Consider the following 27,655-nt stretch of genomic DNA (forward strand, 5'->3'; position numbering starts at 1 on the left):
GTCCTAATGTAAATCATTTCAAATGAATAATTTTTTGTAACATCAGTGAAACTATTAATGCTTGAAATTATTCTTACTGTTCTGCTCTTAAAATTAATCAGGATATTTTCAGAAATCTGCCCTTACCTATATTCTTTTTAACACAGTTTGTAGAAATGATACTCTGCTAGGACTTCTTTTCTTTCGATCCATTTCTTAATTAAAAGCCAGATTCCTTCTCCCCCCTTTCATCTGATTTCCTCCTGCCCTGAGTTAAGTAGTCCTACATAAATTCTGCTCATAATCAACAGTTCTCTGTTCTCTTGATTTGGGCAGAAGCGTAGCAGGTTTCCTGTCTTTCCAGGAAACATTAAATTCCCTTTTTTATTCCCCTTTAGTCCTTTTATTTAAACAATCTACAGAGTATTTTCCTAGATTCTTCACTGTTGAAGTTACAATAGCTTGTTCTCTTAAAAATTAATTTTCATTTTAAGTAGTTCTGTCTCTTCTCATGCTATGATATGCTATACTGTCAACATCTGTAAGCTTCTCCTCTATTATGCTGGTCTGTTTCCTTCTTTTTTTCTGGATTTCTGCATTGCTGTAGGAGGTTGGCCAATATGGGTTGAAGGAGAACGGGAGAGGAAAGGTAAGAGATTAAAGAATGACTACAAAATGGTGATAGTCATCTTATTTACTTTTCCTAGTTCTTCTTTTTCCAGTTTCTAACCTGGAATTTTGAAAAGTGGGTCCTTTGCTCTTATTCAAGAGCGATCTCGCTGTTATTGTACAGAAAACTTTAATTCTATCTGTGCAACACTAAAAAAGAAAGAGAGGGAGAAAAATTGTGGAAGAAGGTATCAGTCTTCTAGTTGGTGAAGAAGGAAAGAACTTTTGATGAGCACTAGGAGTAGTAGATACAGATACTGTGTTAGGGATAGAAATCAAGTATCTGACATGGTAGATCTTCAGTTATTACAGAATTTTGTATGACAATGGGTTTTCCTGTGTATCTAGGCTTACAGCTATCATGAAATATAATATTTACAATGCTCTGAAGAGACCATTGGTTATATAAAATTGAAGTAAGTTTTGCCTAAGATAGGAGATTCCAAAAACAGCTACTGGAGGGAACCTGCACTTTTTCACACCCTAGTCATTCTTTCTCCTTGTTTAAAAAAAAACAAAGAAAAATTCTTGGTGCCTTGGTGAATGTGTCCTGCTCCCTCTGTAGTCTGTAAGTAGTTTCTGTGTCTGTGACTGGTACCATACTTTGTACTCAGTTGGGTTGGCTGGGGAAGAAACTGAACTGGGAAGGGAGTGGCCATTTAAAACTGAAAGAGATGACCTAAAATCAGAAACAGCCTGTGAATCACATACATGCAATGTCATGCATGGTTATCACCGTGCTTGCCTTTTTAAGAATTCACAAATCATTCACTAAAAATGAGGATCTAATTCGAGAATTAGTTTACAGTATAGAACACAGTGCTTGTTCATCAGCTCTCAAGTCTGTTACTGAGGTATTGAATATATAAGTACATGATATGTAAGTAAAAACTTGCTGAATTAGGAATATAAAAGTCTAATTCCCTTTTTGTAAACACTCTCATAGCTTTCCAACTTTCATAGCTTACTTATATACTCACATACGGATTTCCCAGAGGATTTTCACAAGCTTCTTAGAATAGTTGACTGAACTGTGCATAGTTCTTTTCTGTAATCTTTTGAGATTAGGGAAGCAACTTCATGAGTTACCCTTCAACTTCCCACTAAGTTAGTGAACATGAAGAACAAGGTAAGTCTTCAAGCGTAGGGCATAGGGTTCAGAGCAGTGAAAAAAAACCCAAACGCCACGCAGGAGGTGTGACAAATTTTGAAGTTGCTAAGTGGAGTCTCAGGTTGTACAGTAGCAGAATCACTTTAGCATTGATGTGCCAGCTTTTCACAAGATTAATTGAAGATGTTTTTTGTGCTGATCATATGTTTCTGGATTACTTGTACTGTAAATATTTATGAAGCTTGTGATTCTTCTAATTGGGAGATTTTACACATTTTTAGAAATTAATCATGTTGTAATAAGCTATTCATTTTTGGTCAGTCCATTGAAGATCATGCATCCTATTAAAACACTTTTTATTTCCAAGTAGCACTGCATATACAAATTAAAAAATTTAATACAACTTGCTGAGTATTTTTGAGTGTCACTAAAATTTGTGTACTTCATTTGCCTTCTTTTGAAAGATTTTATTTTGGTAGTTCTTTTTCCCATCCTCTGCTTCTCATTTTGTCATCTTCATTTTTTCTCTGGTTCTATGCATCTCAATTCTTTTATCTTTCACTACTTTTTCCAGCTTTGTGCTATCCTGTTCATCTTCCTCTAAAAAGAAGGTAGGTAATAGTCAAAGGAAGAAGAAAAAAAGAAGTGGTGACTATATGGATTGTATGTAGGATTTTCTGATTTTCCTATTTTTAAAAGTTTTGTATGAAGTTGAGGTTCATGTCTGGAGGAGTAACTGAAAATAGTTTATAAAGTTTGAAATAAGCTGTGAAGACTTTATTATTGTGTTTAAGATCACTTTTCTTTCTTCTGTGCATGGAAAGGGTAGTGCTAAAATTTCCATTAGATTGCAGCTCTTGAGTCTCTACGCTGCATACTGTGAGTTCACTTCTCTGCATGTTAAGAACTTCAGCTCTTACTTCATGTGTACTAAATAAGACATTCAACTTTCTCTAGTTAATTGGCATTATGAGAGCTTTGCTGCAGCTGAGTTCTATTAACATCTGCCATACGGTCAAAATATAATTGGAAATGTTGCCAGTTATTTAGCTTCTGCTCTTAAAACCTTTTTTGACACATAGTAGTGAACACTTCTGGTGTCCCTGGACTGTTTAAAGGTATTTTTGCTCTCAGAGATTTGAGCACTGTTTAGCTTAATCTGATTTTGTTTCCTTACAGTTTTTAAATACAGAAGCTTCAAATGCAGTGCCGGCAGCTTCAAGTGCTGTAGTAGGGATTCAGAAAAGTATTCACTGTGCTGCGGTATTGGCTTGTTTTATCTTCTAGGGTCATATGATCCTGCTTTATGCTGAGGTCTCAGTGAATGCTGAGTACTAATTACCCCTTCTGAAAAAAACAGTCAGCAGTTTTTAGCTCTTATTTAATTGTTTGTGCAGATTACTTGGAGACAATAGATTATAACTCAAGGAGCTGTTCAGGACATCATTTAGGAAAAGGTTCCAAAAGAGTTTTAATGAACTCCTAAGGCACATGGCTGTGTGTGGCCTCTGGAAGTACTACTTAGCGAATGCACTGTGGACTCTGACCGTGTACTACACATTGTAGCTAATATTATTGTCATCTGCTGGTGCTTTTTGTCTCTATTCTCTGCTGTTCAAAGAAGGTTGATAGAACACTCAATGATCTTGCCAAAATGTAAGTTACTGTGATTTTGTTCGACCTTACTGTACAAGTGTTCTCACTTCTTGACTAGTTTACATAATTGAGGAAAAACTTGGCCTTATTAATTACTGCCAGTTTTTAAAGTTCTTAACAGATGTGCACCATCATTTGATAACTTCAGATGACTCCACTAAACCTTAGTATGTTACTGACTTTACCTTCTGTTGATAAATTTGAAGATTAAATGAAGCCAAGGAGAGATTAACAGGACTTTCATTGCTGTTCTCAGAATGAAGCGTTTTGTTTCCTAGTTTATATGTTAGCTGTAGGTAATACTTCTAAATTGAGATGGCCTTAATTGGATAGGATCTGTATTCAAATATTTAACATGGTTGGGTTGCCCAAGACAACAGTACTAAACTTTACTTTTCTGCCAGTTAGTAGAATACAGATAACATGATCATTTTGAGGAAGGAAGATAATCTTTGATTTTTACCAAAATACTCTGGTGTGAAAGAACAGCTTCACTGTCGCTTTTCATTCAAGACACAAGAGGCGGGCATTTAGAAAATATGCGCTTATAATATAAAAGCATGCCTTATAATGCAGAAGGCTTCTTCCTTTAGCAAAGTGTTCTGCTCTATTTGTGTTTGTGTGCATGCATTTTAGTTTTTGAGCCGTTACCTGCAGCTGATGAGCTCCAAAAAGAGCGAAACCAGTTAGGTCCTGCAGTACTGGCTAAAATCTTTCTTCAAGGAGCTTCTGGTGAGGAAGACTGGACAGTGTTCTCTGCTGGATAAACTTCAATAACCAAAAGATCTTTGAGACTGTTTTCTTTAAGGCATACACAGTTGTGCTGCCTGTGTCTGCCTGCTACTTTCCATTCCTTCTGCTTATAGTCTCACTGGCTTTAATCAGCAGTTTCAGCAACATTTGGTTTTAAAAAAAGAGACATCCAAAAGATGAGATTACTGCACAAGTAAAACAGATCATTATGTTTGTGTTTTATAAATTTCAGTATTGCCATCTTTGTTCAATTTATATTTTATTCACAAGTTGAAAGTGGAGTATCAGACTCTGTGTGTACACACTATTGCCTTTTTATCCTCATTTTCCCAGATCTTGATGACTTAGTTTTTCCTTAAAAGAGCACATCCTTTCCTGCTCTTTTGTTTTTTGTGGGTTTTGGTTTGTTTTTCCTTACCTGTATCTCTTTTTTATCTTTTGTTTTGTTTTCTCTGTCTTTCTCTTCTTCCGGTTCACTAGCAGATTCAGAAGAAAGCTTGAGTGGCCAGAAAAGCTGCTGATTTCTTAAATATGAGTGCTACTTTACTAGAGATGGGCATTAATCCTGTGTACTGTAATGAAGTTATGGTTAGTAATTCAAATCAGACTAACACTGTTACCAGCTTTATTGATGAGCAGGTGACTACACACTAATTTATTATTTTTTTTTTAAGATTCTCTCATGTCTGTATAGCTACACTGCCCACGTGTGTACCTGTACTTTCTGGGAAACTGAATGGTTATCCAGACCTACACAAAGAACAAAGTCAGCACTGTAACTAGCACTGTATTCTGTGGTGGCTACAGGCACTGCAGTTTCATGAAGTATGGTGAGTTGCTTCAACAACTCAGTGCAGCTGAAGTTCTTCCTGTTCCTTCCTGCAACTGCCCTTTTTCCACACACATTCCCTCCCCCAGCTAGCCATACAAATGTGCTTCTCTTTACCTTACTCTGCCTCTGTCATCTGGCAGGTCCTTCTAAAAGATTGTTCTGTTCTGTTCTAACTTAGCATTATACCTGTTGAAATCACTGATTTAAATTCCTGGGAGATAAGAAAAAGGAGTTTTCAGCAGGGTTACTGAGAAAAATCAGGTCATGAGAAGATGATTAAATGCCAGAGCTGGTGTAAAGCATACACAAGACTATGCAACTGGGAGCAGGGAGAGAAGAGTTGAAAACAAGGTGGAAAAGAGAAGTAAGACCACCTCCTCTTAACAGAAGCACAACCATTATTAACAGTGATTCAGAAGTCTGTGGAACTATAGTTTCAAAGTACAGAAGGAAGATTTATTATCTAGTTAGGGCATCCTGCCTGTATAAAATTGGTGTGTAAAATTGTTCTAAGAAGCTAATTTTGTCTCAACTTGAGCCCTTCTTTAGAGGAGGAACATTGGTAGACATCATAATGTTCTCAACATCCTTCTCTGTTTTGTGTGTAGTTATAAACTGCAATCTGAGCTCACAGGGCCAGTGACACTGTTATCCCTGAGCTGCTTTTTAATAACTCTTTTGCAACATTCAACTTTTAAATAACATGACCATTTTTAACTGAGTTTATAGCAGCATCACATCATGATTCTAAGTATTGCTTGTGCAAACAGTATGGTCAAATACTTAAGTATACCCATGACAGACAGACTTCAGCCTTTTCAGGGGCCTCTACTGTCCCAGTGCATTAATTAATAAAGTTACAGTGGTGTTTTCTACCTGGCTGGTTTGTATGCCGCATTCCAGTGCTTAATACAGAGTGGGTGTGGAGAAGTCTAATTTCAGCAGCTTCTGAGATCAGTCAGATTTGGGTCAGAGTGATGTTGTGTATGGTAATTCCTATCTGACAGTTGTTTCTTCTTTCATACATGGAAGGTCCCAAAGAAACCAGGTGGCCACATTGAAACAGTGACTTGATGACCATTGTCTGGCATTCATAAGAGAAGGATGTATGGTACTATGAAAATGACATGAGCCTTTAGGCAACAATATAAATCTGTTCTTTACAGATGTAGGATGGTGACTCTGTCTACGTGTTCTGTTTCCATGAGTTCTCTTGTCCCTCTGTGTTACACAGATGAATGGGTGACAGGATTTGCTTTGTGGGTAGTAAAGAGGGAAAATCTGAAGTGAATCAGATGAAAACTTGCTGCTGGGATGAGGAATGTTGCTGCAAATTCATTCTGAGTCTCAGAGAAATTATGCAGTATCTGTGCTTTTGGGAGAAAAGGTCTAAAATTTGGTAGAGGATATTAGAAGAATGAAAATAAAATGTCCGAACTGTTACTTCATGAGGTTTTGGGCATTGTTTTATGTAAGGCAGACTTTTGAATTTTTGTGTGAGGTGTTCTTGATAGACTTGTGCTTTTATTCATTATCACTAAAATTGTAAGTAGCTGGTGTTCATGGAAAACTAACTTATATTTTTAAGTTAGATTTGTGTTTATTCTCTTAGGGTCATTATTTCAGTGCCACATCTGCTATGGTTCACCCACGGTTTAAATTAATTTCTGACTGTAAATAGAAGTGATGCTGCTCACTACAGTATTTGGACTGTCCTCTTCAAAGTCTTGCATTTGACTGGTAACATATTTCACTACCTAAAAGTATATTATCCAAAAGATGATGTGATTGTGAGATTGTAGTAAACAGGATTGTGGCACTATGATTTACACTGCATAAAGAGTTTTATTGGCAAGTTGAAACTTGTGATTTAAATTACAACATAAAATCATTAATGACATGATACAAACTGAAAGATCAAGGCTTGAGGCTTTTCAAATCTAAGTTAAAATGTGAGTCTTCCACTTTTTGGTACAGTAAATAATTCTTTTGGGTCTTCAGATTTTCATCAGAACTGTCTGTGCAGGAATGCTAATTCATTTGAATGCTAATTCACGCATAGAGAGCCAATCTGTGTTTTGAAGTGCTTACTCTTAAATGAAAATGAAGAACAACATTTAAAAAGGAATCGTGTTTTTACTTGGGCACTTAGAAAACTTTCATGAGGAAAAAAAAAGATTAAAAAGGGAAAGTGGAATTGTAGAATTCTTTGATTCTCTAGTGGAATACACATGCTTAAGGAGTATAATTTCAAAGAAATAAGAAGTTGGGACTTTATAATTTACTGATTCTGGAGTCAGGATTTAAGACGTCTCTGAAGGTGAGTAGGTAAGGAAAAGGGTGCAGAAAGCTTGAGTTCTGTACCGGAGCTGTCTAGCAGAGATGAGACTGACTGCCTGTTTGTGCCGCTCCTGTGAACAGAGATATGTTCTGTATTTACCCTTCCCTATTCAGCATAACTGAAGCTGCTTGAGAGGAAATCCTCAGCATTCAAATGTTGTAGTTACTGGTATTTTTGAGTTAGCCCCTAGGAGATTTGATCACTTTGATATTTATTTTGGTTTTCTCTGTAATCCTACCTAGACTATAGGGAGGAAAATAAGGATACTGCAAAAACAGATTAATTGAAGTAAGTTATCTCTGAGAAAAAAGCAAGTAGAGAGTATGAATTGAAAAATAAACTCCTCCGCTCTGAACAATCTCTAAGACAAAAAGAAAAAAAAACATCACGGTGATCCCTAACACTTTTGTAATTTCTTGTCTTTAAAAATGTAACACTTCCATCTGTTTGCGGCAGTACAAATTTTCACAAAAGTACCTCAAAGATTATTGGGGATGCCCACTTCTCTGTAATGCAGTCAATACTAATAACTAACGTAGATGAAGAATCTAGTGAATTACTGAGCTTAAACTAGGTCTGCATTTTGAGGTATCTTCAACCGTAGAGGTAGTAGCACATCTGATATTGTGCTGTACTGAATCAGGTTTTTAATCTTGCACATTTGTGGATCAGTGTGACAGTGTTTCTGTTTTCTTCTCTAGATGCTGTGTAAAATACAAATTTGTTTAATGACGGGGATAGGGGAAACGAAGGAGATCAGGAACATTACAAAGATGGGAATTGTGTTTTGTCACTATGTTAATGTATTTGATCACTTTTGATGATCTAATACCATGACAAGTGTGGAAGTCAGGTGTGGAGAGAATTCAAATTTCTTTTTCACAATCATATAATTTTAAAGGCTTTGATAATTGGCAACTACATTTTGAAATTCCAACCTCATGACTTCATCTTTTCATGGAGTTCCAGAAAGCTTATGTGCAGCATCTATTCTTTTTAAGAAGAAATGTGCTTTTTCAGTGTGGGGAAGACTGTGGTTGTTTTGGGCAAGAGTTCAGTAGGCTTGAGGGAGGTGATTCTGTCCTTCTACTCCTCTCTGATGAGACCCCACCTGCAGTGCTGCATCCAGCTCTGGAGTCCTCAGCACAGGAAAAACATGGACTTGGAGAGTGTCCAGAGGAGGGTCATGAAAGTGATCAGAGTGATGGAACACCTCTCCTATGAGGGAAGGCTGAGAGAGTTGGAGTTGTTCAGCCTGGAGAAGAGAAGGCTGTGGAAACACCTTATAGCGGCCTTCCAGTACGAAAGCGGCCTTTATAAGAAAGATGGAGACAAACTTTTTAGTAGGGCCTGTTTCAATAGAATGAGGAGTAATGGTTTTAAACTAAAAGAGGGTAGTTTCAGACTAGATACGAGGAGGAAATTTTTTATGATGAGGGTGGTGAGACACTGAAACAAGTTGCCCAGAAAGGTGGTAGATGCCCCATCCCTGGAAACATTCAAGGCAGGGTTGGACGGGACTCTGAGCAACCTGATCTAGTGGAAGGTGTCCCTGCCCATGGCAGGAGCGTTGGAACTAGATGACCTTTAGAGGTCCCTTCCAACCTAAACCATTCTGATTCTGTGATTGCTCTGTGGATTAGAGTCCCCTGAAACAAAACAGCAGAGTGTACGTGTCTCCCTTCTTCTGTCATTTAATATGTTGTTTATGCTCCAGCTGTACCTTTTGGCTGCAGTTTGAGGGAGTTGATAGCACATTTTAGCTTTTAAGGTATATTGTTGTTCAGTGAGTTTGAGATTTTTCTATTTGCATGTATGCATCTGTGTAGAGTTCTCTTTTTTCCCCATAGAATCTTCAAACTTACTGTCATTTAAAAAAAAATTTGGGGACATCCTATTATAGCATGCTCTTTCTAAGTTAGTCCAGGAAAGTCTTCTTATGTACTTGCTTGAATATTTATCTATTTTATTGCGAGTGCACGCAGAACTCAGGTGGTGCCTGATGTTTTAATTTCCACTTTCAGTGGTTTTGTATCGTGTTTTTGTTTTAATCCAAGCTAATTGGAACAGGTAATAACAAAGTTAGATTTATTAGCTCATTACAAGAAATGACTGGACATTTAAATGTTTATTTGAAGTTTTCTGGCTTGTAACACTATTTTTGTTTTGATTTCAGAATGCTCTCTTTAGTTGTATTAACAGAAATGAAAGTAAGTATGTAATGAATAGTTTGTCTTTTTTGTTTTTCTTTTAAATCATTCTATCCTTTTTTCTCTAAAATGTAAGAAATTCAGTGAGTGTACATATACACAAATCACATGGATTTAGTTCCATAGAAGGAAAAACCACATGCATAAATTTTCTTGCTCAAGTGATAAGGGGATTGAGCTGTTCGTATAATCTATATCAATTTATAATTTGTGTATCTGTACTTGTTTTTTCTGTCCTATTTTGATGATTGCTTAGAAGGTCATTTTTTTCCTCTGCTTTGTTCATTTGATGAGTGTTAAGTAACAAAATTAAATGCATAGATGAAATCTTGCATCATGCAAATGTTTTGTTGCCTGATGTCTGTCTATATAAAATTAAATCAGTGTCTCAGAATTAATTCTAATAAAAGTATTTCTCAAGAACTGTATGTTTAATAACATATCAAAAATGACTGAATCACAATCCATCTGTCTTTTTTTGAATGAGTTTTAGGATACTACTCTTATTTATTTGTTTGCTATTAATATTTGTCTAATAATTCAATTATAGGACAAGTCTGGTTACCTTAAATAAGAACAAAATAGCTGAAGATAAAATTCATCTGACTCACTGGTGTCTTGAACTTGAGTTCAGCATGGCTTTAGGGACTTTTTTCTCCAGCCAAACAAACAAATGTAACTTGGCTAGTTACAGATATTCCCAGCCATTCTGTAGACAGAGGTTATTTTGATAGAGCATAGAAGAATTTCTTCATTTTTTTTTCACAGTAATACGTTGAGCATCATTGTGTGTGGTACAGACATGCTCATTTCTTCATTTCTCTGTGTAGAAACACTTAGATTTTCTGTTGTTTTTTTTGTTTCCCCAGTGGGGTCAGTCTGTTGCAGTTATGCAGGTCATCATACAAACTGTCGGGAATATTGTCAAGCAATTTTTCGGACAGACTCTTCTCCTGGTCCTTCACAAATTAAAGCAGTTGAAAATTACTGTGCATCTATTAGCCCTCAGCTTATACACTGTGTGAACAACTATACACAGTCATATCCAATGAGAAATCCTACAGATAGTAAGTATTCAAAAAATCCTTCTTTACTGAAGGTTATAAAAAAAAATTGAAAATGTTTGAGGATTGGATGCACTTTTTATCTAAAATGTGTTATTGTATAAACCTAGTGTATAAATTGTATTAATGTATTTCTATATTATAATTGTAATTATATGAATTTATATAATGCTAACTTTGTAGGTGCATTATTGATTTTTATTTATTTTTTTAATTCTACATATTGGTGTTGGGTTTTTTTCCAGAGTTTATTCTGTTTGCGTTTAAAAGAAGCAGTGTTATTTGAGATTACTGGGTGGGGGGAAGCCTCCTTATAGCACTTTTTCTCTGAGGTCTATTATGTCATGCATCTTGGTGGTTGTTGTATGTTTGATCATTAACTATTTTTAATTTTTTAACAGGTTTGTATTGCTGCGATAGAGCAGAAGACTATGCATGTCAGACTGCTTGTAAAAGAATTCTAATGTCAATGAAAACAGAGCTTGAAATTGTTGATGGACTTATAGAAGGCTGTAAAACAATGCCTCTCCCTCAGGATCCACTTTGGCAATGTTTTCTTGAGAGTTCAAGATCTGTTCACCCGGGAGTAACTGTGCACCCTCCACCTTCCACAGGCCTCGATGGAGCTAAGCTCCATTGCTGTTCTAAAGCAAATTCTTCCACATGTAGGTCAGTATCTCTCTACCCTTGTTTCCAATTGTGGAAATGCTTCAGAATTTGTCTTCTATCAGGCCTTTGCCTGCATGTTGCTATGTACGTCTAATAAAGTGTTCTGTGAATTTCTAGAAAAAATACAGGTTTAGATAATAAGACGGGTGTCACATTCTGTCCAATACTCGCTTTGTATCTCAAAAAATACTGTTCTATAAGAGGAATCACACTTTTCTTACACTTAGCACTGGCTTAGTATGGCACACACCCTAAGTTAATGAAACCTGTACCTTACTTGTGGTCATAATAGCCAATATTGCAACAAGATGAAGAGGCCTTAACCAGATGCTAAAGAGAGCCCAGGGGACAATGAACTGCATAAACTCTCAAGTATCTAGTTGCTGCATGTTAAAACCTTAGTAGTATTCCTTACTAGATGCTATTCAGATTTTTGTCAATGAAACATAACTTAGGTTATTTAATAAATAATGGAGCTAACTATTACAACATTTTAAAAAAATATGTTTTCAGCCAATAGTTGCATGTTTGCAAATAACTGATTGGAGCATTTTTAGTTTAGAGTGGTTATCTGTTCACTTTAAAAATAGATCATTATTGCATTTTAAATGCATTAGTATGTCAAAATAAGTTGCAGACATTGATTTTTGAGCTGTTGCTTCCTTTTATATGCTTTTATATCAGGGCAGTTGATACAGTATCTTTTGGTTGCTTGCTTTGACAATGAGTTCTAAAAATGGATCCTTCCCTCAAGTTTTCAATATGCAGTAGACTTTAACAGTACAGCGAAGTTCCATACCTTCAGCTGGGATGGGAACAGTTGTAGTTTGTAGGATACTGCTGCAAACAAAGTGGCTAGGGTATTTCTGACATCAGGAAACATCTCGAACACGAGCAACAAACAGTACACCTGTTTCAAACATCAGGGCAAAAGAAGAAATGTATTGCTTGCCACTCATTTCTGTAGGAGGAGGAGGTGTGATTTGAAGGATCGGATTAGTAGTTGTTCATTATCATGTCAATCTAGATTTATTACAAGTAAAATTAGCTGGGATAGTTCTCACCTCAGAGTCATTAGTTCGTGTTTCCAGCTATTAGATTTTTATTGGATATTGCAGTTTTATAATTTTGAAGTCTTTCAGTCTTACTAGCTTAAAGATTTGCTAGCATTGTTAAGCAAAACTGAAAACTTAGAAAACACCGAGGTGGGTTTATGTGCTTTGAGCACAACAGTCTCGCAGGGTGCTAACACAATCTTTTACAGTGAGTGTAGGCTGTTGTGATCAGCAAAGAAATTATAGGCTCTGCTATATCTGAATGACTGTTGTTCTTTTAATTTTATTTTCTTCATCTATATTTATTTTTTTTTTCAGAGAGCTCTGCACTAAACTTTATAGCACGAGCTGGGGCAATTCACAGAGCTGGCAAGAATTTGATCGCTTTTGTGAGTATAATGCAGTTGAAGTTTCCATGTTGACCTGTTTAGCAGATGTACGAGAACCTTGTCAGCTGGGCTGTAGAAATCTTACTTACTGCACTAATTTTAATAACAGGTAGGAGAGAGACACTGAATATTTTATAAAGGAATTCCTGTGCTTTGATTTAAAAAATAAAAGAAAATGTTTTTCAGTCTTATTTTGAGATTGTATGTAGCTGTCTTTCTGCGAATATTTCTTTAGATGATTTAAAAATAAACAGTTTTTCTTTAGAATAAACTTTTGAAAATGTATTTAACAACAGACATAACAAAACTTACAAGATAAAAGCTAGCCCATGAACTTGGAACATGTCATCATGTGTTAGCAGCATATTCCTCTGTCTTACTGTATAGTCAAAGAAGCCATGATTACTGGAATGTTCTGTATTATAAATGAGGTAAAAATGCTTGTCAAATTTACATGTTGGGCTTTTTCAGAATTCCTTTTCTTTCAGAGATATTTCTGTGGTTTTATACTCTATAGGGCAAAATGCATGATTCAAGAGTGATGCCTGAATTAGTAATTTCAAGGTTGCAAATTAAATAGCTTGAGTTTCAAAAAAGCATCTAAAATTTTGTTAGCTATTAGAGAGCTCTGGCTTTTCTTTGAAATAGTATACAGTGGCATGAGTGTTATATGAGTAGTAGAATCACATATGTGATAGATGCAGCCTAGGCAAATATAAATGATAAATCAACTTGCGTTAGTGATTCACCGTATTCGCACAGATATTTGGGATATCTAAGATACTTGCTTTTAAGTCAGCCTTCTTCAGGTTAGAAAAATCTAAGTGATATTTATCTAAGAGGTAGGAGTGAGAAGAGAGTTTCAGCCTTAAGTCTTGAAGAGCTTATTTTCCTTAAAGACAGAATTCAAATTGATTTTGATCTTGCTGTGGAAGGGATTAATTTCTTTTATACCACAAAAAGCAAGCAATATCAAGGTTGTAGAATTCTATGTGGTGAAAGGTAAAATGTGTGGTGTTTTCTTTTTCTTGTATACATGCTGTATCTTAACTTTTTCTTTTAAGACCAACAGAACTTTTTAGGAGCTGCAATACTCAGTCAGACCAGGGAGCCATGAATGACATGAAACTATGGGAAAAAGGGAGTATTAAGATGCCATTTATAAACATTCCCGTGCTTGATATTAAAAAATGCCAGCCAGAAATGTGGAAGGCAATTGCCTGCTCGCTGCAGATTAAACCGTGCCACAGCAAATCTAGAGGAAGTATTATCTGCAAGTAAGTACTGTGGGGAGGGAAAAAGCAGTTTAAAGGTTCTGCTGATGATTTTAATGAGAACTAAAAAGCTGCTGTAGTAGTACTGTTTGACTTGTTAGGAAAACATGGGAAGGCAAACATGGAAGGAATATGAGCTTGCATAGTTGCCATTGCCTGAATCTCCATCACTGTAAATGGAAGATTCTTGCCTGTTAATGAGATGGATATATATGCTTCCATTGTAAAGTTGATTTATTGTTGGAGTTTTTATAGACACTAGAGAGCCAAAAAACCTTTCCTCTTTTTTTGGTTTCGGGACCTTCTGGTGATTTTTCAGCTGACAAAGGTCTGAAAAAAATGAAGTTTATTTTTTGAAAAAATAAATTTTGAAAGTAGGTGATTGGGTATAAAGTTCAACCCCTAGTAGACATTAGTAAATCAAGGAAATGTTTGGTCTTCAAAGATACATGCATATGATGCCATAGAAAAGAAAGATCGCCAAGCCCAAAGTAGAGGAAGAGTAGTAGTGTAAGCAATAGTTCCTGTCTTTGTGTCACAAATTTGTTCCTCTCCCTGTATGTAAAATGTAACATATACATACATAAATGTATATAAAAAGTGTGTATATATATAAAAACACTCTGTTGTGAGGCAGAAGGGGAAGATTGTGGATTCAGGGAAGGGAAGAATGTGGAAAGACATCTTTTTCATACAAGACCTTTTATCTTCAAGTAGAGTTCATGAAGTTCTGTTTCTTTATTTATCTGAAGATCAGACTGTGTGGAAATACTGAAGAAATGTGGAGATCAGAATAAATTCCCTGAAGGCCACTCAGCTGAAAGTATTTGTGAGCTCTTATCTCCGACAGATGACTTGGAGAACTGTATCCCATTGGATACATACCTGAGTAAGTATCAACATACCTATGCAACAAAATTATAAACCGAGATACTTGGAATGCTTATCATTCTTTTAATAATTTTCATTATTTCTTTTAAAGAAAATTGTATTGAATTTGAGACATTTTATTTAGCGTACTAGAGGAAATTGGATTTTTTTCAAATTGTCATAGCTCATTACATTTATTCCTTCTTGTATTGGTTGTATGTGGCAAGGTTGTTTTGGTAGCGATGGAGGCTGCAGGGGCTGTGTGGGAAGATGTCAGGGACTGCACTGTGCCAGACACAGTCAGCTTGGCAGTGGGCCCACTATAGACCAAACCTGAGCCACTTAGCAAAGTTTGTAGTTCCTCTGTGAAAACATGTTTAAGAAAGGGCAAAAAGTGCCCGACAGGAGGAGAAGGGAACAGGAAGAGTGAGAAACAAGGGTAGCACCGAGGTCAGAGGAGCAGGAGGAGAGGAGGTGCTCCATGACAGAGCAGATATCCACAAGGCAGTGTGTGGAGGACCCCTATGCCACAGTGGGTGGGTATACCCTGGAGGAAGCTGTAGCCCGTGGAGGGCCTGTGCTGGAGCAGAGGAAAGGTGTGAGGAGGAGTGAGTGGCAGACAGAAACTGCTGTGTACTGACCATAGTCACCATCATCCCAATCACCCTTCCCAATCCCCACTGGATCACTTGGGGCAGAGGCAGAGAAATCTGGAGTGAAGGTGAGCCTGGGAAAGGGAGGGAGGAAGAAAAAAAACTGCTTTAACGTCTGTTTTTTTGTTCCCATTACCTGAATCGGTAATTAGATATTCATTTTAATTGCCAATAAATTTAGTTAATTTTCTCCAAGTCAAGTCAGTTTTGCCCATAATGATAATTCTTATGTAATCTCCCTGTCTTTGTCTCAGCCCATGATCTTTTCTGTTCCTGTTCTACCTATTTTCTACCCCCATTTCATTTGGGATGGAGGGGACTGAGTGGGAGTTTGGCTGTTAGCCAAGGCTAATTCACCACGCTTCTCTTTTGGGGACTTTGTTCATTCGGTGCAAGTACACTAATCTGTGCTATCTAATAATCTGGCTTGTTGAATTTCAATGATTTATACCTACTTGAAAACAGACTAGTTAATCTTACTTTAAGAAAACTCTGTTCTTCAAGAAGTCATCTCACATGCCAAAAAGGTACTGTAATAACATTTATTTAAGAACAAAAGCTGGATCATGCTTGGGAGGACTGATCTCAAATAAATGTCACTTAAACAATAGCACAATTTAGAGCACAATTTCTTGATGTACAAAATGACACTTTTGCCTGATGCATAAACTCTGTTCTTTTAACTGCAGTTAGAATAACCAAAAACCAAATCAACTCTTGGGGCAATAGAACATGAGTTTAGGAGGTATATGGAAGAACTAAACTTTTGTGATTCTGTTTTCTTCTAGTATATCTTATCCCTCAGTGTGGAATACAACTGTATTAGTAAAATTCCATCTTGGTTCTGGATTTCATTTAAATTAATCCTTTTACATTATTTTCCAAATCTGCTCTACCCTATTACTACTTCCTATTGCATATTTATCTCTGTAGAATTTAGACCTTTTTAGCCTTACAGGATTTAACTGGTTTATACCTTCTTGCAAATTAAATTTTGATATTTCTTTCTCAGAATCCCAGGAACTTTGAAAACAGTAAAATTTTGGTTATTAAGATCTGCAACTGAAAGCATGCCTCAACAAATAAATTGTTCCCAGAGAGACAATATATTGAAGCTTTGGGTGGTTCTTTCCATTTAGATGCTGCTTTTCCATATTGTCTTCCCTTTCCTTAATTTTGTCACAGCAGAACATTACAAGTGAGTTAAAGGGAAAACAGAAACAAAAGTTTTATCAATTGTAGCAAACTTGGTTAAACATCAAGTGTACTTTAAACCTCCCAATTTGTTAATCATTGACTATGAGACTTCTCTTGATTAAGCTGCCAGTCATTGTCAGTTTGTATTTTTGTCATATAGAGAAAATTACTGGGAAAGCAAGGTAGAGGAAATATATTTTGCTTGTGAAGAATCATCTGGCTGATTATTTCCAGGATTGAGGACTAAACTTTTGAAATAAGTTAACTACCTTGTCATGTTAAGCTTCTACAAGTATAGTTTAAAAAAATTAAAAATATTTCACAGAATTGTCAAAAATATGATTTTACTGAATGTGAGAAATGCCATACTTTACTGAAGAAAAATAGATTTCATTTAAATTAATATAGATGCTGTATATTCTCTTTTCAGGCCCAAGTTCTTTAGGTAACATTGTAGAAGATGTTACACATCCATGTAATCCGAATCCATGTGCAGCTAATCAGTTATGTGAGGTAAACAGAAAAGGATGTCAGTCTGGAGAACTGTGTCTTCCATATTTGTGTGTGCCAGGTAAGGGGTTTTGGACTGTCTACCTGAATTTTGCTGATAAACATATGTTACTGAAATTTTGTTGAAAGTTTTAAAGTGAATTGCTGATATCCCAAACGAACTATTCTCACAATTATCTTGTGTTTTCAAAAGCTGTAGCCTACCTTCTAGGTCTCTTCATTTTTCTATGTGTTTCCATTTTTATTGTCCACTGAAACATAACATCTTATTAGAAGATACATTACTTATTTTGTTTCAAAAGAAATAAATGTCCATACACAGTCTCTAAGCAGCCTTCCTGCTATTTAAAATTGCAAACATGCAATACTACAAATACAGTGCAGCTCACTGCTGCTGCAGACACCATGGCATGTATTGCCCTGTATTTCCTTACATTATTAGCCATATCCACATTATTTCCATACTGGTGAAGTAAATGGACATTATGTCTTCCCTTGAGATTAATGAAAATCAGGCTGTCCGTCATGGGAGGACATTTTAAGAGCTCTGAGAATCTGATCAAATGCAGGATGCCCTGGGATGTACATTTGCATTGGCAGCAATTCCAGTGTCCAAAGTTCAAGATGTTATCTTACATGGAATTGTCCCAAATCCTTCTTCGTAGGCCAGGTCAACTTCTCAAAATCTCTCCAGCAGCTCATAGGTAACTAGTTCCAGTCTGAGTAAATTCACAGAATCATCTAGGTTGGAAGGGACCTTGAAGATCATCTAGTCCAACCATTAACCTAGCACTGACAGATCCCAACTACACCATATCCCTCAGCGCTATGTCAACCCGCCTCTTGAGCACCTCCAGGGATGGGGACTCCACCACCTCCCTGGGCAGCCCATTCCAACACCTAACAACCCGTTCTGTAAAGAAATGCTTCCTAATATCCAGTCGAAACCTTCCCTACCAAAACTTGAGGCTATTACCTCTTGTCCTATCGCTCATTACTTGGTTAAAGAGACTCATCCCCAGCTCTCTGTAACCTCCTTTCAGGGAGTTGTAGAGGGCAATGAGGTCTCCCCTCAGTCTTCTCCAACACCCCCAGTTCCCTCAGCCGCTCCTCGTACGACATGTGCTCCAGACCCTTCACCAGCTTCGTTGCCCTTCTCTGGACACGCTCGAGTAATTCAATGTCCTTTTTGTAGTGAGGGGCCCAAAACTGAACACAGGAATCGAGGTGTGGCCTTACCAGTGCCGAGTACAGGGGTAAGATCACTTCCCTGTCCCTGCTGGCCACGTTATTTCTGATGCAAGCCAGGATGCCATTGGCCTTCTTGGCCACCTGGGCACACTGCTGGCTCATGTTCAGCCAGCTGTCAATCAACACCCCCAGGTCCCTCTCTGACTGGCAGCTCTCCAGCCACTCCTCCCCAAGCCTGTAGCGCTGCTGGGGGTTGTTGTGGCCCAAGTGCAGCACCTGGCATTTGGCCTTATTGAAACTCACACAGTTGGCCTTAGCCCATCGCTCCAGCCTGTCCAGGTCTCTCTGCAGAGCCTCCCTACCCTCGAGCAGATCAACACTCCGAAATTAATACCCAGACTTTTTCTTAAGAGCTTCACTGTTGCTTCTTCATTGGATTCAGAGTGCCCAGGTTTAGGGCTTGGGAAGGAAGTGACATGGCACATAATTGCTTTGCCTCTCTTTTCTTCTTTCTACTACTTGAGCTTGCAGCACTGATGCAGCATCTCTGCACTTCATCTTTAATGACTGACAGAGCTATGAGTTTGTTCATTCAAGAAAAAAGGCAGAATCACAAGGCACATTAGGTCTGTGTCCCTCCCAGATCTGTATGTAGACTTGTAGTTTGGAGGAAAATGACACGGACTTTGGAAAACAACAAAAATATGAATAATGGATCTTGTTCTGCCTTGTCCTTCCACAAGACACACGGTGCTGCTTCTCATTAATGATGATGTCTGGAGGTGCAACAGTACACAGTACACAGCTGACTATGTTTCTGCTGCTGCTCTGAGTGACACATAGGTGTGTGTCACATAGGAGTGAGAACATAAGTGTTGTCTAACTTCTGCATCATGCGCAAATGTGAGCTGAGAGGGAAGACAGTATGGGGAGGGAGCCTCGTATACAATGAGTTTCAGCTGTCTAACTTTGAAACGTTGAAATGGTAGGCTTGGATGGTGTTGGTAACAAGGGTCAAATCTACAAAGGAGGTGGGAGACTGTATGATGTCCAACTTCTACAGCCCCTTCATCTACCTTAGACACCAGTAGGGCTTGACACAATTTTTCGCCTTTCTTTAAAGCAAAAGGTGTCATTCAGTGACATGAGGGATCACCTGTGGTTCTTGAAGCAAAGAAGAAAGCTTGCATTTGGTGAATGCTTGAACACATGTTGTGACAGAGACAGAAACTGAGAGCGACACTGTTTTTTAAACTGAATTGCGTGAAGCAGCCTCCTTTCTAGAGCAAGTGATAGAGAACATTGCCATAACAGTCTCATGTTAGTTCCCTGAGCCTCTTTTGTTCCAGCAGTTCTGTGGATGATCAGCAGTTTCTCCAGTGATTTTTAATTACAAAGGGGAAAACTGGGGTTTGCTTCACTCGTACATGTCCTACGCTTGTGCTCTCCTAAAAGCGAGGGTAGACTTCAGCTCATTTTTTGGGAGTCTAGGGACATTGAATTGGTTATGTCTCTCTGACCCTCACAAAATATTTTTGTTCTGAAAAGCTGAGCATTATTATTATAGAGGTTGTATTGTCTTCACTTGCTGCAAAAGTCATGCAAAGTGATGTGAAAACAAGCTCACCTAGAGCTTTTGAAGAGATAGTTTACTTTCTCTAAACATCGGAAGATGACTTTTATGTTTGAATTCAGTCTTTTTATTGGTTGAAAGTTCTGGGGGATTTGTTGCAGTTCATCTCTTCTAGGGTAATTTTAATCTACTATTTCTTTTATTATTTTTTTCCTTGCAATTTTTAAAACCATTTTTCTTCTTTTCCGTTCTTTTTTTTTTAAACCCAGTTTTCCTGCTTTTTCTCTTTCTCCTTTCTTCACGTCTACCTGTAAGAGTCCTTCAGTGTTCACATAAGAGGTACCAGTAGGGAAGGAAGACACAATAAAATATGTGAAAGCGGGGAAATGACTGGACTTTGATTGTGAGACCCTTCAATTCAGGTTCTGTATTGGAGAGAGTGAAGCGTGTGTGGTATTGGTCATATCACATACATTTCCTACTACTATAGAACTGTGAAAAATGAAATTACTTGAGAACCATTGGAATTACCAGTGTTTTTCTCTACAGTGATATTTCTACAGGTACTTCAGAACATTATATCAAGCAGCTATCTTCTATTTCTGCTACTTGTTGCCTCAAGAAATGTGTGAATTTGTCTAAAGGGTGAGAGCAAGGCTGCTTTAGGAACACCTTAGCTTTTTCACAAGTCAAAGAGTAGTAGTTATTTTTGGTAGTGGCTCTTGCCAAAGTATTAACTAAATATGAGCTAAAATTTCTCCTTGTATATAGGTTGCAAACTGGGAGAAGCCTCAGATTTTATTGTCCGACAAGGTACACTTATTCAGGTTCCATCCTCAGCTGGTGATGTTGGTTGTTACAAGATTTGTACCTGTGGACACAGCGGATTGCTAGAAAACTGCATGGAAATGCGTTGTGTTGACCTCCAAAAATCATGCATTGTTGGAGGACAAAGAAAAAGTAAGTATTAGAACAGTAATTATATCTTTATATAGCACCTGCTCCTTAATTGATGAATTTTGAAGTACGTATGAAGACCCAGAGGATCTGAATGCAGAGTTTATCAGAAAATACAAAAGTTAGTGTTTGCATCCCTGTATATAATACTTGTTTAACTCTTACATATGCTGGAGGGTTCCATTATTTAAATCAGTGCTGAACTGTGTCTGTCTCAACCAATGAAAGTCCTATGTGAAGTGTGTCCTTAGGACATCATTTTTCAACCTAGAGGTCACTGACTTGCCTCGCATCTCCTGTATTTCATGGTACTTGATAATAGGTAGCTTCCTTTCTGGTAGAAGAACTTGCTGGTGGGAACTCTGGGGAGCCAGTAGGCAGCAGGGATGAAGCAACAACAGCAAAACAAATTGATCTGCTTTAAGCATGCTGTAGTTGTGAGGTTTAAGCACAGTACAACTGACTATAAATGGCTGCCTGTTTCCTGGATTCCAACTTTGCAGGTACTCTCAGTCTACTTTTAACAGCATTGGATATCCGGTGACCAAGGGAGGTGTCTGGGGAAGATTATGAGAAAAGGCAGGGGATTTAATCATACTTTCCATGGATATTCTCCCAGAATCTGTTCTGTGCTTCAGACCACAGACACCTTGAGCAGGGGATGGTTTCTTTACTAGTTCCTAATAGTTGGGGGAGTTTTGGTTTGGTTTGTGGGTTTTTTTCCTTCCATGGATTTTAAATATGTGTTTAAAAAAATCAGAAACTTTTATCCTATAACCTCTGGCAAGAAATTCCATATGTTATGTGTGCTTAAATACCCTTCTTTTTTTGGTAGGGTTTGCAAGGGATTTGTGTTAATTTGAGCCTTGATAGTTTGTTTCATCTGGTTTCTCTTGGTTCATGAGATTCATCCTAGTTCTTATATTGAAAAAGCTGATGAATGATTGTTAGCTATTTGCCTCCTCTTTCACACTTCATATTCCCCTCATACTCAGGTTTTTTTCTCCAAGCCAGTTCCTATTCTATTTAATAATTCCTTATATGAAAACAGTTGTACACTTTTGATCATACTTATTACCCTACTGTGTATCTTTTTCTAGTTTTTACATTTTCTTTTGAAATGGGAACTGGAACTTCATGCACTATTCACAATGCAGGTGCCCAATCAACTGTGTGTAATAGCAAAATGATGTTCCTTTCATAATTATTCTGAACATTATATTTTTTTGGCTGCTAATTCTATTGAGGTCATGCTTTCACAGAGCTGTCTATTGTAACACTACGGTCCAGCTCTTAAGTGGAAATAGCTCACAGGTCATCATCTGAATTGTTAGGGAATCGCTTTATGTTCAGGACAATGAATTTCCTCTGCCATATCCTTTCCTAGTTGCTCAGTGTGGTGAGATTTTTCTTGCAGTTCTTCATTATTTGGTCATTCGTGCCTTAATGTTATTGATAGACTTTGTCATGTAAATACTTGCACTTGTTTTTTTGGATCACCTATAAATACATTGAAACAGAACAGCCACTGCACAGATCATGGAGACTCCTCCAGTGACCTCCCTTCATTATCCATTTATTCTGTTTCAGAGTTATTTATCCATGTGAGTGCCTTTTTTCCTATCTCTACATTTTTTCTTGAAAGTCTATATTAAAGAGCTAGTAAATGTCTGTTGGTTATTGAAGTGTATCAACCTGATTTTCTGTTGTCCACATGCTTATTGACTCCTTCAGATAATCCTAAAAGATTTGTTTTGTGACTTGCACAAAAACTGTGATTCCTTCCCCCGATGTATCGTATTTAGGTATGTGTCCACTGATGCAAAGTTCTATATTTTTACCACATTTTAGTTGCACAAAATTAAGTTTACCTATCTTCAGTATCCACAGAACACTTTTCTAAAAAGCGTATATATTTTAGCCACTTGCATTGGTATCCAAATTCTGGGGAAGTTTAAAGCAAGAGGTTACAAATAAATTCGCTTATATTAGCGGGTATTTCACAACTGAGTTCATTTGGAAATTTTTGGTGAATACCTTCTGGTTTTGCAGAGTCGTTAGCATTTGTCTGTCCAAGAGCTGCTTCTGAGGCAGGTTCTCTAACACATTGCCTGTGAAGAAGGTACTCAGTTTAGACTTTTATCCTACTTACTGATTCATCCAGCTTAAAGTTTGTTAGCATTCACACACGTATTCGGAGTAGGAAGCATACACACAAAGAGGGTAAAAATAGGATTTAATAAAAGTATAGAATAAATAATAAGTTTTGCACAGTCCCAAAATTCTCTTCCCTTGGAATCACATAATAAATCTGATATCCGTTTAGCCAGTTATACTGTTTTAGTTCACGTGGCATTCTGAAGAGGGAGTTTCTTTTACTGAATGATGTTGGTAGGTTTCACACCAAGGACAACAGTTTTTAAAAAGTGTTTAAAAGACTGTTCTGCTAATGTGTACAAACATGTTAGAAATACATATCTGTCATCTGCAGACTGTCCTCTGCACTTGGATTTTTTTTTTTTTAAACCTTCATAGCTTGCAGTTAAGTATCACAAGGTGGCCTATGCCTTTCAGCAAAAAACCATTCTTTTTTAAATTAAATTAATATTAAGTAAGTATTATAGTTTAACATATTAATCACTGGCACTAACATACACTTTAAAATGAACATGTAAGCATATACATTATGATAACAAAGATACATTGAATACCGTGGTTCTTTATAGCAATAATAAAATACAATAATTGTAATGAAAAGGAATATAATTTAAAAAAAGAGAGAGAAATAAAACCCAAGAAAAGACAAGTGATGCACAGTGCAGTTGCTTACCATCTGCTGACTGATGCCAGAGCAGCAATTTCCTGCCCCCCCCAACCAACTCCCCCCAGTTTATACACTGAGCATGATGTCCTGTGGTCTGGAATATCCCTTTGGCTAGTTCGGGTCAGCTGTCCTGGCCATGCTCACTCCCAGCCTCTTGTGCACCTCCTTGCTGGCAGAGCATAGGAAACTGAAAAATCTGTAACTATGGATAAGCGCTACTTAGCAACAATTAAAACATCAGTGTGTTATCAACATTAATCTCGCACTAAATCCAAAACACAGCACTACACTAGTTAGTAGGAAGAAAATTAATTCTGTCCCAGCTGAAACCAGGACAAAAGTCTTTCTCCTGCTGATTTCCTTCTGCTAGGTAACTGTAAGATAACACTTCTTTGCTTTAACAATAAAAGAATGCTAACTATCTCTTTCTTGATTTAGGTTTAAATTATGAATTTTCTAAAATAACTTTACTGTTACAGTTCAGAGATTAGATGGCATGGGTAACAAGCGTTAATTCGCTTCTACCTAATCTGACAAAGTAGTTGAAAAAGATGTGAGAAGTGGTGCTGTTTAAAAAATTATATTGATTTATTTTCAGATTTATTCATTGCTTCAGAGCTTTAAAGGTGTACTTCTGTCATGCAAACCATCTCTATGCTCTTTGAAAAAAAAAAAAAATAAAAAGCTACTACTAAGATAGGGAAAATCTTACAAAAAGTCTTGAATACAAAATGGAGTCTGTGCTGAGCTGTAACCGGTCTGGAGCTGATGTTGTTGAATCAGTTGGCAAGCAAAAGACTTTCTGCTAGTGAACAGTTACATATTTCAGCACTGGACATTTAGTGTCTGTAAATCACTGCTTTTAATATAATGTCAGACTGAAGTCCAAGCATAATTAAAGCAAGTAAGAGATACCTAATAAGTCCAAAACAAGTGAGTCATTTTTTTACCATGTAATAAGAAAGAGTTATTTTCACATTAGGTAAATCTTAAGAAGCAAGGCACTTCTTGTAGTTGCATTTGTCACAAACATAATTTTCTGATTGTGAACCAAACCCTGAAATCATGAAAGAGTATATAATTGGGATATTTCTCTCTTAAAAGATACCAAGCAGAGCTAAATAATCAATTGTACAATTATTTTCATCACTCAGGAAAGTCTGCCTGTAATGTTCCATGCATTTACAGCTTGTAAATTTTTTTTTGTTCATCCAAAGAGGATACAAGTCAGCCAAACATACTTAAAACTTATTTTTCTATTGCCAAATTGGTACTATTTGTTCATGGAAGCAGAACACTGAAAACGTCTTAACATTAATGATATATTTGATGGGCAGTTATAGAAAGTATCTGGTGGAAGTAGATGCTTTTAAAATACAGTCATTAGCAAATATATTATTTAAATGGTGACTGAAACCTTTTACGGACCATTCTGTCCAAAGAAACTTGTACTTTTTCAGATTATTGGTGAAAATAATCACAAAAATGTCTGAAGCTGTATTTGTGTTTTATGTTTGCACAGTGTATGTCTGTCACTTGTTGCAGTAACTGTAACAACAATATGTGTATGTGGTAGGCATGCAGTAAGTGCTGTCCATTTTAAAAAAAAAAAAAAAGCACCCAACCACCACAAAACCAAAACCAGACAGCTTCCTCTCTTTTGCCATCATTACTCATTAAGTATGTGTGGTGATTAAGACTCTAGGTATTATATAATAAAAGATAAAAATAGCTACATTCCAAATTTGTTAGATGATGTATTGAAAATAACTAATTAAAAATTTATGGTCACCATATGAACTTTTTGTAGTGACTATTTTTAATTGGTTTATATGTCAGTTGCAAAAAGCCAGGGTTTAGTCATAAACTCTGAACTGTGATTTTTAAAACCATTCTCTATAAACCAAACAACGCTGAATGCTTTATCTGATGCTGGAGTTTTTTGTGTTGTGAATTGACTCCAGTTAATGAAACGACTACTGATGAAGAGGACAGTGTGCTGTGCATACTCTTTGATAGTGAAAGCCAATAGTCTTTGAAAGTTTTCAAGTGGATCCTAAGTTAGCTACTCTTTACTCTGAAGAATCACCTAAGAGATCCTGTGTTTAGCATTACATTTAAGCCTTGGAAACTTTTCTTCTTCCCTGCTAACGAATTCCTTCTTCCTTGAGTAGTACTGTGGTTTAAACTGATTTTTGAGCTACAGAGGTTTTCTCTTCCATCCCCTCTTGTTCTGCCATCATTTGTCTAGGAGTACCTCTTCTGAATTGCTCAAATGCTGAGGATTTTCCCTGTGCCTTTGTAATATTTTAAAAAAATTTTAATCCTTAATCTCAACCCTTTGAAAAGAGATTAGAGAGAATTGCCATATTTTGTAAGGCACAGTTAATCTTATGTTTTCCTGAAGAGCTGTGTATTTGTTGGTAGTCTTTAATAACCGATTTGGTTATGGATAGATTGGCTGTCACCAACAAGAATTGATTTTACATAAAACATACAACACAGTGAAGGGCAGTCACGTGGACAGTTCACAAAACCAAACTGGAATTGCTAAATTGAAGAAAAATTCCATAATTTGCAGTTTGATTCTTAGATTCAGGTGTGAAAAAGTTACTGATTTATAAAATGCGAAAATTAGGCAGATTGCTTCATCCTTAAAAGGCAGCTGTGATGGCGCGAGTTGCATCATTAAGGGCTCCTTTCCAAAAACCAATGGGTGAACATAGACCTCTGTATTTGTGTGAGTCTTGTGCTGAATCTAGAGCTGGGTTTCTGTTCGGCTTTGCTACAGTCTTTCTTGTTCCCTGCTTTGGACAAAGGTGCATTGTAAGTTGTGCTGCTTGTTGAGGCTGAAATTACGGCTATAATGGATGCTGCAAAACAATAAAGACTGGAATGAAGCATTGGCACATTTTACCTCTTGACAAAAAGTACACACAAAGGAAAGAAATGAGCACTACAGAGGAGTTTTGCATTATGTATGAGAGCATGGCTGATACTTTAGCAGTCTTCATTTAGGAGAAGAATGTATCTTTACAAAAGCTTTACCTTTAAAAAAATATGGAGCTTGCTAACCAGAATTTATCTACCACTTCTGTTTTCTGAGTGTATTTCTTTTTGCAGCTTTAAATTGTTCTTAAAAAAAAAAAAAAAGAAAACCTTTTACAGGCTTTGAAAGGATGAAGTACTTGCTTCCTTGTTTAACTAATTAATCAAAACCACATGTGAACAGACTTTTTCTTTAAATCAGTAAAGCAGAACTTGAAATCCAGAAAAGATAGACATTTCAGCAGGAAAATAAACTGAAAAAGGGAAATTACAGGAACAATTAATAATGAAAATATCTATGTAATACATATGAGTATATAGTCTTCTGGTATATTTGCATTAATTGTATGCGTTTACTTAATTTCTTTTAAGGCCATGGAACGTCTTTTAATATAGATTGTAATGTCTGTTCATGTTTTGCTGGAAACTTGATATGTTCTACACGTCAGTGTCTAACTGAGCATAGTTCAGAAGATGAACGTCGGAAGTTTACAGGTAACTTTCCAAACTATGGAAACTGTAAGCTTAATGTTCTTAGAGTGAGGATTAGCTTCTAAATTCTTTCTACAATGTTAATGGAAAATACCTGATAATTTGTTACTAATATGTTCTTTTAACTATTTATTTTTCTCATGTCCAACCTGCACTTCAGAAAAAAACATGTACCTTGAAAAAAAAAAAAAGTACTGAAAAAGGAAATCTCAGGTAATACATAAAAATAGGTAGAGACAAGGTAATGCCACTGGGGACAAGAGATAAGGAGTTTGGGGGGAAGAAATGGAGAAAGCTGCCTAGAATCAGCAAGGGGATAGGGCAGGAACTTCCCTTCC

The 27,655-nt window shown here is 36.8% G+C and overlaps 1 protein-coding gene across 2 annotated transcripts in view; it reads left to right on the forward strand.

The window, feature by feature from the left end:
* The window catches only part of RECK (reversion inducing cysteine rich protein with kazal motifs), a 62,179-nt gene that overhangs the window by 22,718 nt on the left and 11,806 nt on the right, over nt 1–27,655 (forward strand). For both annotated transcript variants that reach the window (XM_074870249.1, XM_074870254.1), the window contains exons 7-15: nt 9,518–9,551; nt 10,421–10,618; nt 11,017–11,284; nt 12,658–12,837; nt 13,793–14,005; nt 14,755–14,891; nt 17,153–17,293; nt 20,768–20,956; nt 27,198–27,320. In XM_074870249.1, the coding sequence (XP_074726350.1) occupies nt 9,518–9,551; nt 10,421–10,618; nt 11,017–11,284; nt 12,658–12,837; nt 13,793–14,005; nt 14,755–14,891; nt 17,153–17,293; nt 20,768–20,956; nt 27,198–27,320 (1,483 nt within the window). The remainder of the gene's footprint in view (nt 1–9,517; nt 9,552–10,420; nt 10,619–11,016; nt 11,285–12,657; nt 12,838–13,792; nt 14,006–14,754; nt 14,892–17,152; nt 17,294–20,767; nt 20,957–27,197; nt 27,321–27,655) is intronic.

This window comes from Strix uralensis, chromosome 1 (assembly GCF_047716275.1).
Source record: "Strix uralensis isolate ZFMK-TIS-50842 chromosome 1, bStrUra1, whole genome shotgun sequence".
Lineage (NCBI taxonomy): Eukaryota > Metazoa > Chordata > Aves > Strigiformes > Strigidae > Strix > Strix uralensis.